Source organism: Melospiza melodia, chromosome 9, assembly GCF_035770615.1.
Source record: "Melospiza melodia melodia isolate bMelMel2 chromosome 9, bMelMel2.pri, whole genome shotgun sequence".
In the NCBI taxonomy this organism is placed as follows: Eukaryota; Metazoa; Chordata; class Aves; order Passeriformes; family Passerellidae; genus Melospiza; species Melospiza melodia.
The window spans coordinates 34,577,465-34,592,609 of NC_086202.1; the positions used below are offsets into that span (position 1 = coordinate 34,577,465).

The window sequence follows — 15,145 nt, forward strand, 5'->3', positions numbered from 1 at the left end:
AATCTCCCTTTCCTCTCCAGAAGCCTTCAATTTTTGTGGAGGAGAGTATATACCAAAGCCAAAACAAAACCTTTGTTTCCAGGCAGATGAAATACAGGAAAGAAACTGCTTTAGGAATACATCAATATATTAAAGGTAAAAAAAGTGCAGTGAATATCTCATTTTGACTGTGTTAAAAACATTTCAGGGCTCAGAAAGGACAAGAAACAAGAGACAAAAAAAGACAATTCAGAAATCCACAAAAAATGTAGGTTTATTGGTTGAATAAAGCCTGAGCAATGGTGGCCCCTCTCAGCAAAGATTTCTAACATGCCAATTCAATCTGTTTCTGTTACATGATCACACTAAAAAATTCCCTTGGATAGATTAATATATTCCTCAGCAAAAGGTTGCCAATGAAAAGTGCATTTCTCAAGCTGGAATAGATGAAATTACCAACTACAACCTCAACATCTGCTCAATCCTCTTCAGTGCCAACGACCCTCTGAGCTCAAGTAAAACACATCACCTTTAGAAAAGACACACAGAGCAAGCCTGCCCACCACAAACCTCACAGAGAAATGCACCCTGTAATGCACAGCCTGCTTCTCACAGTGCAGGGACCACTGCTGCCATCCTTCCCACACATTCCCACCCAGAACGTGACAATTGTTAAGCACAAATTTCTGCTGTAGGAGCTATTCCACCCAGACACTCAGACAAGGGAAATAAAACCACCCCAGCCATGAATCCTGTATCCATCCCTTTCATTCCTGCTTTTCATTATCAAGAGGCTTCAGATGCCCAGAACACACATGGACCACCCCAGCCATTCAGCACCCACTGATGTCCAGGTGAATGCTCAGTGCCAGCTGACATGGAATTAAGGAACCCATCACTGTGCAAACCAGCCTTCACATGTCCCAAATCACTCATTTCATTCAGCTTTGGGAGGCTCAGAGCCTTCATTACCAAGCAGGCTCTCCAAGCAAAGCAGAATTAAACACACAGGTGCCCCTCAAAGAACACTGGTTTGGCTCTAGCTTCTGAACAAATTAGTTATTACACGATTTTCCCAGAATTTTTGTAGATGCTAAAATTCCTGTTTGTATATGAAATGACTTCTTCCATCTGGGAAGGTTTTGTGAACAAGTTCTGTGAAAGGCAGTACAGAATCCTTCCCTCTAAGGCATCAAATGAGAAAGTTATTCAGATCAGTACTTTGCACATTTTTCACAATATGCAGCTTTGACAGCCTCTTCTGGCCAGTGAAACAGGAGAGACTCAACACAGCTCTGTCATCTGCTCACAGACTGACAGAGATAAAACTGGCACCAAGTCAAACACAAGAGCCTTAATATACATGAAAATTGACCAAGATCTTATGTATGAAATTTGGTTTTCATCATGTCCAAGCTGATCTTCCCTTGTAGTCAGAGTTTATTCTGTTTCTATCCATTATGAATACATAACAGAGCTTTTCTCCAGTCCTGTATGACATTTTACATCAGTGAAAACAGTTATCCCATTTTCTCTGCTCCCCCCTTTGGTTCTCTGCTCCCTGGGCTAATTAGGACTAACACATCTGGTGGTTTTGTCACAGGTCACAATTCCTAATGCTCTGGCCATTGCACTGCAATAAATCAGAGTGCACTTGCTTGAACAGCTAGGGAATTTTGGAGGTTCTCACTGTTCATTTTGGGACACAAACCCCCAATTCTCTCATTTTTAACTATGGTACTTACAAAGCTGAATTACTGCAACCAACTGTAACTCAGTAAAACCTTGCTTGGTTGCATGGGCTGAAATTAGTCTGTCAGACATCTCCAGTATTATCTGACTTGAACAGTAAGTGAACAGCAAGAACCAATAAACCTAAACAAAAATTAACCATAAGCATAAATTCAATCAGTAAATGGTACTGATAGAAATATTTTTATCTCATGGCAATAGATTTTAAAAGATGTACAACAACTGAACAGAATATGGGCAGGTTTTATTTAAATGCAAAGAGAAAACCACACACATGATACATACTTGCTAGAAAAGCACTAAGAATTACAGGGGAGCAGAGGCTGGAGAGGATGCAGCAGCATCACATTCCTGAGAACAAGGGCAACCAGACTTTTGTAAGGAGCTGCAGGCACAAAGACAGCAAACCTCATGAAACATTTCCCCCCTCCAGCTGAGCCCTGAGCCCCCACTGCAGGTTCTGTACCAAGTGCTGGGCGCTGCCCTTCCCAGAGCAAGGACCCAACAAGCATCAGCATGATGTGCAAAAAAACCAAAACAAACCCAAACTTCAGGGGTACAGGAAACAAGCAGAAGGAGATCACCCATCCTGAGGGACATGAAGTGCTTTAAGGTGCCAGGAGGAGATGCATGGAGTGGATTCAAGGATGAACTTCCTAAAGGGAATGGACTGGCACTGACTGCTTGAAGGAACCCTCCAGTTGCCAGCTGGGGATATTTCTGAGGACAGGTCAGACAAATGAACACTGGGAATTATTTGAAGTTAATCCTGAGCTGCACAGGAGACAGTACTGATAGAGTTAGGTCAGTATCTTTAGGGTACATATTTGATTGCTGCATTTATCTTAGGTCAGATAAAAATCAGAATTTATGCATTAGTTACCCTTTTCCAAAAAGACTGGCACCCTGTGGGGAGGCCAGGGCTTCACAAAAGACAATTCTTACACTACCTTAGCATGAGGCATGAGAAGAGAATCTGCATATAAACAGCACAAGACAAACTGTAAGGTAAAAGGAGAGAAAACAGAAAATAAATGAAAAAAGGAGGGGAAGGAAAAGAAATGAAGAGGATAAAAAGAAACACCACAGTGTGAGGCAGGACAACGCACAGCTATGCCTGTGATGCAGCACCACGAGCCCTCAAAGAAAGCTGTGCCACATCTGTGTGGTAAGCTGCTTGTGTGGCTGCTGAATGGTCCCTGACAGGAATTTCAATCCTTCCTCTTGCCTTCTCTTTGTGGAGGATGGTAGTTTTTAGCAATTAATGCTGCTCAACCTTTTTTCTTTTTCTTTTCTTTTTCTGCCCAGGCAGTAGATAAATCTCAGAGCTCACCAACACAGCCAAGATTAAACAAAAAAGGAGCAGAAATGTATCACAGCCCCAGCCAAGCCCTGCCAGGTAGAGGCTGCCTGCCAAAGCCCTGAGCTCTCTGGCAATCCCACTGCCTGAGCAGGACTGAACCCTGCCATCTCCAGAGCCAGGCTCCAGGCAGCATTTCCTGCTGAGCTTTCTGCAAGAAAAATAGCAGGACAAAAAGGAGCTTTTTACTAATGAACTAAACACAACCTAAAATTTCATCTTAGTTTTACCCTACCAGGTGAGAAATGTGAGAATTTTAGAGGGAGAAAATAGTCCTGCGAGTTATAAATTCAGTATGTTCCACAAATGCATGGAGCAATTTAATACACTATATAATAACCCAAACATGGAAACAAGACCAACAATACAGCAGCAACCCTATCAGACAGGATGATCTTTTCATTCAGGAAAAAATAACTCCCTTTCTGCAGTTAAAGGACAACCAGGGTGAGTCACCTCATTTCTGACCTGTGAGTTTCCCATAAACTGCATGAGCAAACCAAGCAGCCCAGCCTGAGATGGAGGAAGCTGGAAGATGCAAGGTTTAGGCTGTATTAATGGAATGGAACCTCCAAGAAAAGCCAAAGTTTAGGCATACACAATTCCAGACTTTATCTCTCTGGGGGACTGGCTCCATTTCAGCAGCAAGTGATTGGCTGCAAACCCCAGCATTGGTAAATTAATTCCACTGATGCTGCTGTGCTTAAAACCTGGGGAAGTTCTGCTTCTGGCTCCGCTCACCAAGGTGACAAGCAGATGTTTTATTGAAGCCAGACTGAGCTGCACACTCCCACACATCCAGGGCACGGTGTGACCTCACATCAATTCTAACACACAACCCAGGTACTCCAGAGGCTCTGCCTTTGTGTGCTGCACTCACCACTCCCTCACTAGAACACCACACAGTTCTTTGTGTCTGTTCTTTTGCTGGATGTTCCAGAAGTCTCATGCTCGTTTCTTTATGCATGTGGAGTGCAGCTTTCCCACACCCACAGCATCCCAGAGTGTGCCTGGCACGGCCTCTCTGTGTGCCATGCCCTGCCCAGCTGGGATGCCACACTGCTCCTCACCAGGGCAGAAGGGTCCAGTTCCCATTCTGAGGAGGCATCAGCAACCAACACACAGCTGACACCTGCTGATCTGATCTGGTCCCCTCCGTGCACAAACCACACACTGACCACAGAGGAGGCAAAGGGCAGGCAGAGGTATGAATCACACTGGCCCATATCATCATTTCTCATGTGCTATTTCATGCTGCACCACGTTCAGCAAGAAGGAAGGCTTCTACTTTTGAAAGGAATTATGTTCAACTTGCTAAATAATCTGGTTTTCTTCTATTTCCTGTAATTCTATGATGACTACTTCATGAAGACCAGGATCACAAGGCAGCCAGAGTAATAAACTAATTTTAAATTAATATTACTGCTCCACTTTCCTAATAATTGAAGTACCTGTTATAGCAATTACCTTGGAGGCCCCTGTTGCTGTTTGCTAGGCTGCACTGGAGGAATGGTGCAGTAAAACAGCAATTTCAACCCAATCTATGTGCTAGAGGATGCACAGCACTGCTCTGCTGCAACACACTTCCCTTCAGTACTCATATACACTGATTTTGTTGATAATACAATGAAGGGACTCCTCTGTCTCTATTTTAAGATCAGGCTGTAACTGACAGGGTTTCTCAGGAAATTAGGCAGCATCAGTTTTATAAACCTCCACAGAATCTTTTCAGATGAAAAGCACTCACAGATACCATCTTCAACTTGCCAGGCTCAGTGCAGGATTATTTTTTTTTCCAATTCTCTGAAGAATTTTTTCCCAAGGTCTCTTTTTTTGTGAGTCAGTTCCCCTGTTGTCACTATGTCTGCTTATGTCCACCTCCCTTTATCAACTGCATTCCAGCCCTGAGCACACTTTCAAGGAAACAAGTGATTCAAGCTGGCAAGCAATGGTAATTTTAGAAATGGATGAAGGTGTCATTCAAAGCAGAACCTGAACTCAAACATGCTCATGGAATACTAAGGAATTCTAAGAACAGAAACCAAAAGAACTCAGGGAAGCAATAAAGAACCAATTAATCCCAAAGCCTGTCCACTGTCACACTGCTTTATCAGCAAGGACATGCATGACAAGAGGACCAGATCGGACCCAAAGCACAGAACGACACAGACCCCAGCCCTGCCACCCCACTCTGTGCCAGCAGAACTCACATCACAGCCTAACACATCTCATTCCCATCAGGTTCTGAAGCCCAGTGCCATTCTGAACACGTTTGTGATGTACCTCACTGCTTTTCTGCACCACACTCAAAAGATCCATCATTCCAGATAAAGGGTTCCACAGTGACAATGGCAACTGAGAAATTTGAGCTGGGCCATGGATGGACCTTACAGTGAGCAGCAGAGAAGGGAAGCACAGGCAGGCCTGGCCAAGGGGCAGCACAGCCCCAGCACCAGCACCAGCACAGCCTGGGGGAGCACGCTGTGCTCTGGGAGCTGCAGTCCCCATCCATTCCAGGCCTGCCTTGCTCCTGCTCCAGTGAGCCCCGTGGCAGGAGGCACATTGCAATAGGGTGTCCATGATCTGTCACACCTCACTGTGCTCCCCAGTTTTGGCTCCAGTAATTCAGTCCTTCCATCTTTACAGCATAATGTTCATTCCACTTCTCTGGGAATATAATTGATATTAGATAGTAAGCACCAAATGGCAAGGAAGGAATACACATCACTTTTTCTTGCTCTAAGAAAAAAAAAACCCTTAGCAAAGATTTTAATGTTCCAGAAAAAATACTGTTATGTGCTTAAGTTTCCAATGAGCCACTAAACCAGAGCTATCAAATAATTCTGGAAGGTTCTGTCTTTCTGAATGAGAAGAGTAATTCTGTGAACAATTAAAAGCATAATCATGTGTGACACTTGCAATGTAATTTAATCCCTAGACTGGGAAGAACTGACATTTAAAGCAGTGTGTGAGTCAAAACTGTTTATGCCATCCATAAGCACTGACTCCTGTGTGTGGCCCAGCAATCCCAGCAGGAGGAGATTCCCTTTAAAGCCATGAAGCCATTTGCTGCTGAGGAGCTCTGCATTTCCCAGCCCTGCAGCTGTGCAGACTGGGCAGAAGACAGCCCAGATGTGCCAGGACAGGGAACTGCACATGGATCTTACAAGGGATGCAGCAGGCAGTGGACACCAGCAGCACTATATCTGATTAGCATTTCTGAAATAATTTATGATTTTTGTCTGTATGTACCCAGTGCTCTTATTTTTTTCTTTCTTTTCTTAGACAACGCACAACACAACATCCTTTCCATTAGCTGACACCTAAACTGGAAACCCAAGCCAGGTTAAAGAAAATTCCACTTTTTACTGGAAAAGATGGGCCATGCATTCCTGTGCTGAATGTAAACAATGAGGCATAAACACAGCCAACATTAGAGAAAGTATTACAGACTGGCAGCAGCATGAAGTGCAGCAAGCAGCTTCCTTTGACACCTAAGTTTAACACACTATTGCTTTATTTGACTCATCAATTCCCCATTACTGTTGGAATTCGAAGAGATAAAATTAAAAAGCAAACAGTGAAGTCACACATGTCTTGAAAGGGGCCCTGGATAACACTCTGCTTTCAACAGCAGCTTGGACCAGCTGATCTCCTGAGGTCCTTTCCCTGAGTGAGCCCTCTGTGCACTGAGGAGAGGGTGAGACAAGTGAAATCTGTGACAGTGAAAAGTAAGATGGGGTTCAAAAGCTACTGCAGTATTTCTGCCTTAAAAAGAAGGCTCCATTAACCATAATATTTTGACAAAAATGAAAAACAACCAAGTAGTATTAAAAGAATTCAAAGCAATGGGGGAAAAACGAGTATGAAAGGACAGGAGTGAACATGGCACTGCCCAAGCAGTGAGTTCTGGCACTATTCCAAACACCAGGGGGGTGCACATGAGCTGCTGCTCTGCAGAGGAAAAATCCTCCCCACCACTCCTGTACACAAGACTGGCCTGACAACATCCAGGGCTTCCTCACAAGCTCATTGCAGCTGCAATCAGAGGGAGGCTGCTCCTCCAGCACATCCATAAAGCAGCACAGGAGTTCTACACACTGCTCCTCAGAAGGGCAGCTGCTTTTGGCACTCCTCTACCACTGGATGGTTTCTCTGTACAGAAATAACAGAACACGTGGATGTGAAAGGACCATTTTGGAACTGCACATAGGAGGACAAAGGGGGCACTTATTTGCCTAGTCACTGTTCATTTGGTCCATGAAAAAGAACCAGAGTCTAAAATCAGCAATCTCCCTGTAAAGCCTGAGCAAATGCCTGGAGCATGGGAATGGGGCAGCAGTCAGAAAGATGTACAAAGAGCCAAGAAGTTAATCCTGTGAATCTCAAAGTGCAGAAATGCAGAAGCACACAAAAGCAGGAAATTTCTCTTGTCTTTTGTTAACAAAAACAACAAAAAATCCACCATTTCCCAACTACCCTGTGGATGGACTCTGCCTCTACTCTGTTTAAGCAAAGGGGACCTGAAGAAGGGGGAGGAGGGAGGGCCACCCACCCCTGAGTGAAATAATATTTTATCTGTGCTCTGGTTCCACTCCTGTCTGAGATGGGAAGGCTAAAGCATGTGCTTTTTTTCCTCTTCTGTCTCTCTCCCCTCTACCTGAGATGTGAATGTACTATCTGTTTTTAAAATCAATAAACCATCTGTATTTTTACTAACAATTCTTTTTCCCTGGTGGAAACACCTCAGCTTTTAAGAACAGGTGCTTGTTATGGCAACTGGGGCAACTCCAAACTAAAGCTATTTCTTAGGGTAACATCCTGCCCACATGTTGAGACAAGTGGATGCAGCTTTCAAGGACAAAACAAGAGGTGGGTATTGTTAATATCTACACTACTGAGCAGCTTCTTACTCCGTAAAGCAACAAAGTCAGCAACACCATCACACTGAGAACCAGAAGTCATCTGGTTTGCTGAAGATATTAAATGTCCCAAACTAATGAAACTGAGACCTTTGAGAGTTTGTTACATTGTACATAAATATGAAACAGAAGCAAATTGAAATGTATGGCTGTTTGCCAGAAAATTTGCTTTATTTATTTAGGAAGACAAACTCTCCTGGTACTAAATGGAGATCAGCATTTTTGAAAATGTCTACGTGTTAAATGGAAATGTATGCTGTGTGTCCCAAAACTGCTCAGTACAGAGCATTTTGGAAGGATATCTGCAAGGCAGAGTCATAATAATAATGACTGACTCTGTGATGCTAATACTGATATAAATTACAACAAGTATTTGTACATTATGAGAAGGCTTCCCAGGTATACTGTGAAGAACATAGACATTTTTAGAAAATTTGTCTGTGGGTGAATTAAGAAATGAAATGTAACCAGTATGGGATAGTGCTTTAAGTTTTCTCATAATGGTACTTCAAGGCTGGTGATTGTGACTTGAGATGTTAAAAACCAAATAGCATGCCAGGGACAAGCAGCTGTCAGAAGGTTTTACCTCAGAGATGTGCAGCTGATTGCAGCACTAAACACTTTTAACTCACCTCTTATTTGCGTTCTACAGCACAAAGTGACATTCTCCTTTTATGGGACTCAGGATAACAACCTGAAAAAGGAGATGTGCCACTACCCCTGACAGACAACAGGCATTTGTTCTGCACTCTCTTTTAAAGACATCACATGAACACATTCCTCTGCAGCCACACTACATCCAACACATCAACCCTTGGGTGACAGAACTGAAGGGGCCAAGGAGGGGAAGGAAAGGTCCTGTCCTGCTTGGGTCAGACACAGCCAGAAAATGCTGAGAGGTGCAGGACCAAGTGGCTAAGGATAGAAAAAGATGAAGAAAAAAGTTTTTATCAAACTTCTCAATATGAGTTTGTAATGGATTAGCTTCACTTCTATATTTCCAACCAACAATGAAGCTCAACAAGGCTGTATGAACAGTTCCTTGTCTGTCTGTCCCATGAGGTCTCAAGGCCTTTTTGGAAAAACCAACAATAGGACTGCAGTAAATGTCTGCCATTCTCATATGATTCTCTGTTTTGCTTTGTTTTCTTTAACTTAAACAGATGTTCAATTCATGCTTGTTATTGCCTGCACTGGACAGGGTCTAACTCACTTGGACTACAGAAGTAAAAACAGGCAGAAAACCCTGCAGGTGCAGGATAATTCTGTGATTAGAAAAAGCTGTGGTAGAATTTAACTGGACACTCAGTAACTGGCTGAAAGGTTTCAGCACTTGCAACCTTCCTGTCCTAGAGGTCCATGTTCTAAATCTTCCTGTAACTCTGCTGGGTGAAAGATAATGAATTTTGCTGTGATGTCTCTTACTGAAGAACTCAAGCTCTGTTGAGGATGAATTCTTACATTTCTTTAAAACAGAATGAAAAATCATGCCAGATTTGCAACCAACAAAAGAAGTTAAAAAAGAAACCATCCAAGGGTATTCTGAGAAAGCCAAAATATATGAAAAAGCATTTATGCTGTAGACTTTTGAATGTGTACCTAAACTGAGTTTGACTTTCCAAAGAAAATTAAAACACAGTAAAAGACTGTTGGCTAAAGAAACAGGAATATTAGGAATTGATTGGAGGTGCAGGGGGGATCTAGTTGAATAAAAGTACCTAGGTAAGACAGAAAAGGAAAATGAATGCTTTGCTACAGTTTTCAGGAGGGCTGGGGGATGGAAATCCCACACATCATGGTGCAGGGAAATCAAGGAACAACGTGCAAAACAAACTCCAAAAGCCTAACACCATAAACTCCTGAGGGAACCTATGGTCTCCATGCCAGAATTCTGAGAGAAACAGCACAGAGAATAGCCATTCAGCAGAGAGGATTTTTAACAAATGTTTTAATGTGCTAAGAACAGCAATTTCAATACACACTCTGCACTTCTCACAAAGCTAGAGAACTTGGGTTCCTCAGTCACTGCTTCCATGAACATTAGTAAAAGCATCTTGCATAGAGCATGTGAACCCTTTGCCCTCTTCTTTGTCTCTGGAAAACCTGAACAGCTGCTCACTTGTTTATCCTCCAAAAAGTACAAAGAATTTTGTGAAACGTTTGATTTGGTGACTTTGTTTCCACTGTTCTTGGGATAATTGTTAGCATGACTATTAGTGCTCTAGTTACCAGTAGTTGTTTTTCTTTTGAAGTCATTCCTTTCCACTAGAGATTATCCCTAATGGGATATTGGTAGCTGTTATTTCAATCCAGCTGTCTCATATTTTTCAACTAAAAGCATCTTCATACAGAAGTTTTTTACAAAGTTCTACCAATAATCTTAACATTCTGCAGCATTCAATGTGTATTGTCTCAAAAACCACCAACCTGTTTCCTTTGACTTTTCTACATATTTCACGTGCAAGAATTGCCTTTAATTGTACTATTTAATCTAATCTACTTCTGTAACATCAATATCCTGATTAAAATGTTATCCAGATAATGTAAAAATGCTCCTGTGCAAGATCAAGCCCACAAAAATCTCTAAAACACAACAAAAATGGGATCTTTAGAGTCAAAAAATGACTGAGAACTGTGGATACACCCTGGACCAACTATCAGTTATTTGTCACGGACAGCTGCCTCTGCATCAAGCAGTGCTTGCAAGTGTGCAATGAAAAGCATCTCAAGGGGAGCAGCCCCTGATGCCAGAGGCATTTCTGTTCCAGCCCAGCAGTATCACACACCAGCCACATGTGGCTGCTCTCAAGTGTTGCCTCATACCTGGCAGGACTGCAATCAATGTTTTACATATCTTGGATTGAGCTTGGACATGGAAATGCATGGCTGGTAATTTGCATTAACAACAGTATTGGGCAGCATTTTACATTTAAGAACTCTATTTTTAAAACCATTCTTTCTGTGTAATTACATGTTTGAAATGCTTCCTGAGAAACTGATCTGGAGAATTTCTGCTTTTCCTGCCATGTGGAAAAATTGCCCCTTGTGAATGAGTGGCCCCATCCATTTACATTTCCCAATTATTTTTTGTCAATGAGTTCCTGCCTTGAATCAGCCTTGCAATGAATCCCCTGTAAGCAGCAAGGTGCCATTCTCTGGCCTCAGAACATCTCATTTCCTCACCTTGGCTGCTACACTAACAGTGCATGTCTGAGTAACCCCCAGATCCACTAAAGCTTCTTCCAGGGAGCTGGCACTGTCTGGAACATATGTAACCAGGAATGCAAACACATCCTGCCTCAGAAAATGAAAGGCAGGCTTTTCTCAGCACTCTCTGTGCTGGCAATCACTATCTCCAAGGGATGCAGGAGTAGCTGACTAGCATTTCACCAAACCTCAAAAAAACCTTCTCATGGCTGTGGCTGAACAATGGGATTCATTAAGGAGAGAGCTCACATCCTTTCTAACCATTTTTTAACTCTCCTGAGCTCTGGTCAGGACTTGCAAAGCAGCAGAGGAAGATGGCCCTGAGAGAAGCCATTCCAGGGCTGCTGTGCCCTCAGGATTTCATGGGTGCACAGCCCAGGTGCTGCACTCGGGGCACCCCCTGGGCCTTGGGCTGTCACAGCCTCAGCACACCTGAGGCTTTTCCCCTCATATCACCTGAGTGACAGTCCCACACAGACACCCTATGAGGCTTTCCCCTCATATCACCTGAGTGACAGTCCCACACAGACACCCTATGAGGCTTTTCCCCTCATACCACCTGAGTGACAGTCCCACAAATACACCCTCTGAGGCTTTTCCCCTCATACCACCTGAGTGACAGTCCCTCAAATACACCCTATGAGGCTTTTCCCCTCATATCACCTGAGTGACAGTCCCACAAATACACCCTCTGAGGCTTTTCCCCTCATATCACCTGAATGACAGTCCCACAAATACACCCTTTGAGGCTTTCCCCTCATTTTACCTGAGTGACTGTCCCACACAGACACCCTATGAGGCTTTCCCCCTCATATCACCTGAATGACAGTCCCACAAATACACCCTTTGAGGCTTTCCCCTCATTTTACCTGAGTGACTGTCCCACACAGACACCCTATGAGGCTTTCCCCTCATATCACCTGAGTGACAGTCCCACAAATACACCCTCTGAACCTTTCCCCCTCATATCACCTGAGTGACAGTCCCTCAAATACACCCTATGAGGCTTTCCCCTCATATCACCTGAGTGACAGTCCCACACAGACACCCTCTGAGGCTTTCCCCCTCATATCACCTTAGTGACAGTCCCACACAGACACCCTATGAGGCTTTCCCCTCATATCACCTGAGTGACAGTCCCACAAATACACCCTCTGAGGCTTTTCCCCTCATATCACCTGAGTGACAGTCCCACACAGACACCCTATGAGGCTTTCCCCCTCATATCACCTGAGTGACAGTCCCACAAATACACCCTCTGAGGCTTTTCCCCTCATATCACCTGAGTGACAGTCCCACACAGACACCCTCTGAGGCTTTTCCCCTCATATCACCTGAGTGACAGTCCCACAAATACACCCTCTGAGGCTTTTCCCCTCATACCACCTGAGTGACAGTCCCACAAATACACCCTCTGAGGCTTTCCCCTCATATCACCTGAGTGACAGTCCCACACAGACACCCTTTGAGGCTTTTCCCCTCATATCACCTGAGTGACTGTCCCACACAGACACCCTATGAGGCTTTTCCCCTCATATCACCTAGTCCCACAAATACACCCTATGAGGCTTTCCCCTCATTTTACCTGAGTGACAGTTCCACACAGACATCCCTATAGAGCACTCCAAGCAAATACTGCAGAGCTGAATCTGCCTCTGCACAGAAACTGAATGAAGCTGTGTTACATTCCTCAGTGTAAATTCTCCAGAAATTCAAAACTCCAGAAAGAAATACACAGTCATGACCATGGAATCCAAGCCTAAGACAACTGGACATAAAGAAGACTCTTATCTCACTGAGAAACAGAAGCAACTTTGTAATCCTAAAAGACCCAAGAGCCCCTGAGTCACTAAGGGAGGGATGAGCAACACCGGCATTAAATGAAGCTTACCTAGAAAAAAATGAGATGTCCCAATGACAACTTGTTAGCCTGTGCTCACTGACACAGGAGCTGATCTGAAGACCCAAGCAAGCATCACCCACAATCTTGGTTGTGGGTTTGGTTTGGACCTACACCCAGCTCACGAACTCTCACTGCTATGGGACACATGCTGGATGTTTCAGGGTCTGTCCTCAGTGTACAAACAGCTTCCTAACTGACCCTTGCAATAAGGATGAGACATTGGAATCATTCTGCACACCTGAATTCCTACTTTACCTCACACAATGCAGTATGTTAAGACCAATGTTCTTCACATTAGAATGGCTTTGGTGGGAAGGGACCTTTAAAGGCCACCAAGTCCAACACCTCCTGCAATGAGCAGTTTCCTCAGAGCCCTGCAGCCTGGCCTGGAATGCTTCCAGGGATGGGGCTTCTACCACCTTGCTGGGCAGCCTGTGCCAGTGTTTCACTGGCACTCACATTGCAATAAATTTCTTCCTTTTATCTAGCTAAATCTCCCCTCTTTCATTTAAAATCATAACCCCCTGCCCTATCACAACAGGCCCTACAGAGAAGTCTGTTCTCATTTACAAGCCCCTGTAAGTACCCAAGGGCTGCAGCATGGCCTCCACAGAGACCTCCCCAGCCCCAGCTTTCCTCGTGGGAGAGGGGCTCCATCCCTCTGATCATTCCTGTGCCTCCTCTGCAACACTCCAACACTCCGTGTCCCTGCTGTGCTGGGACCCCAGGGCTGGAGGAGCTCTGCAGGAGGGGTCTCACCGAAATGGAGCAGAGCAGCACACCCACCTCCCATCAGCTGCTGCTCATGGCTTTGTATTCACAAGAAAAGGAATCTGTTTCCTACCATGTTCTCAACTGCACAGTCAGTGCAGAAGATCAACTTCCTTGGAAAAATCTATCTATATTGTTATTAATGCTTAATCTTATATTGAAATGAAATTGCTGAACATACAGAGATTGCAGCTCAGTTGTTTATCATTCTTTATGAAGATATTTGGGGGAAACTCTGCATCTGACAAAATTCTGGCTTGAATTTAAAAAATAAGCTTCTCTGATTCAGTTTCTGAACTTCAGGAAAAACACAAACATAAGCGCAGTGATTGCAACTGTGTGAGACAAAGAAATCAGGTTCTGATGTAAGGCTGAAAGAACTTGATATGGGAATATCAGAATCACCTGGAAATACTCTCTCTCCTACATTCCACAGGTTAAAGCTGAAGAACTACAAGATTTGGTTTTGTAGCTGCGAGTTAGCAGCTAATGAAGTGAACAAAGATCTTTACCAACCAAACAAAAGTATGTATTTTTAAAGAAGTAAAGACATTTTTGTGCAACATTCTGATGTGGTACTCAATGCAGTTCTAGACTTGTGCAGTTACAATCACACATTTCCCTGTAACCCAAGTTTCCCAGGCCATTTCATCATGGATATGAGCTTGGGGGCATTTATCACACACATAGCTCTGAATGCTCCCAAAAATGCCCTGACATCCTGTCCCATCTCAGCCACCAGTATGAAAGGAACAAACTGCAGACTCACCCGAATCATCATGACAGAGCACCTGATGTTGTGAATTGTATCATACACCTTCTTGGAAATGTCAACAAACTGGTTGTCATCAAACAGATGCACTGTGTTCTTGCTTAAGCTCTCCAATGCAATATTTACTTGATTAATAAACTCTGGAATCACTATAAAAAAAAAAAAAAAAAAAAACAAAAAACAACAAAATTCAGTGAGCATAAAAGAACATATAGTTTATTTCTTTTTGGCAAAACACCTAACATTGATAAAAACTTTCTTTTCTAAAAAGCATTACAGTAATAGTGCAATTACTTTTAAGTGAGAATACCTTTGTAGTTTTTATCACAGTTATAAAAATGCCCATGGTAAGCACATAAGCTGTGGGTGGTTGTACAGCATTAAAAGAAGAAAGAAGTTTTAAAAGAGGAGCTGGGGGAGCAGTTGTAAAAATTTGTTGGTGATTTCAATAGCAATTTTACCCAGAGAATCAGGATGAA

The 15,145-nt window shown here is 43.5% G+C and overlaps 1 protein-coding gene across 2 annotated transcripts in view; it reads right to left on the reverse strand.

Annotated features, from left to right (window-relative positions):
* The window catches only part of CTNNA3 (catenin alpha 3), a 429,736-nt gene that overhangs the window by 67,642 nt on the left and 346,949 nt on the right, over positions 1-15,145 (reverse strand). For both annotated transcript variants that reach the window (XM_063164177.1, XM_063164176.1), the window contains exon 13: positions 14,664-14,815. In XM_063164177.1, the coding sequence (XP_063020247.1) occupies positions 14,664-14,815 (152 nt within the window). The remainder of the gene's footprint in view (positions 1-14,663; positions 14,816-15,145) is intronic.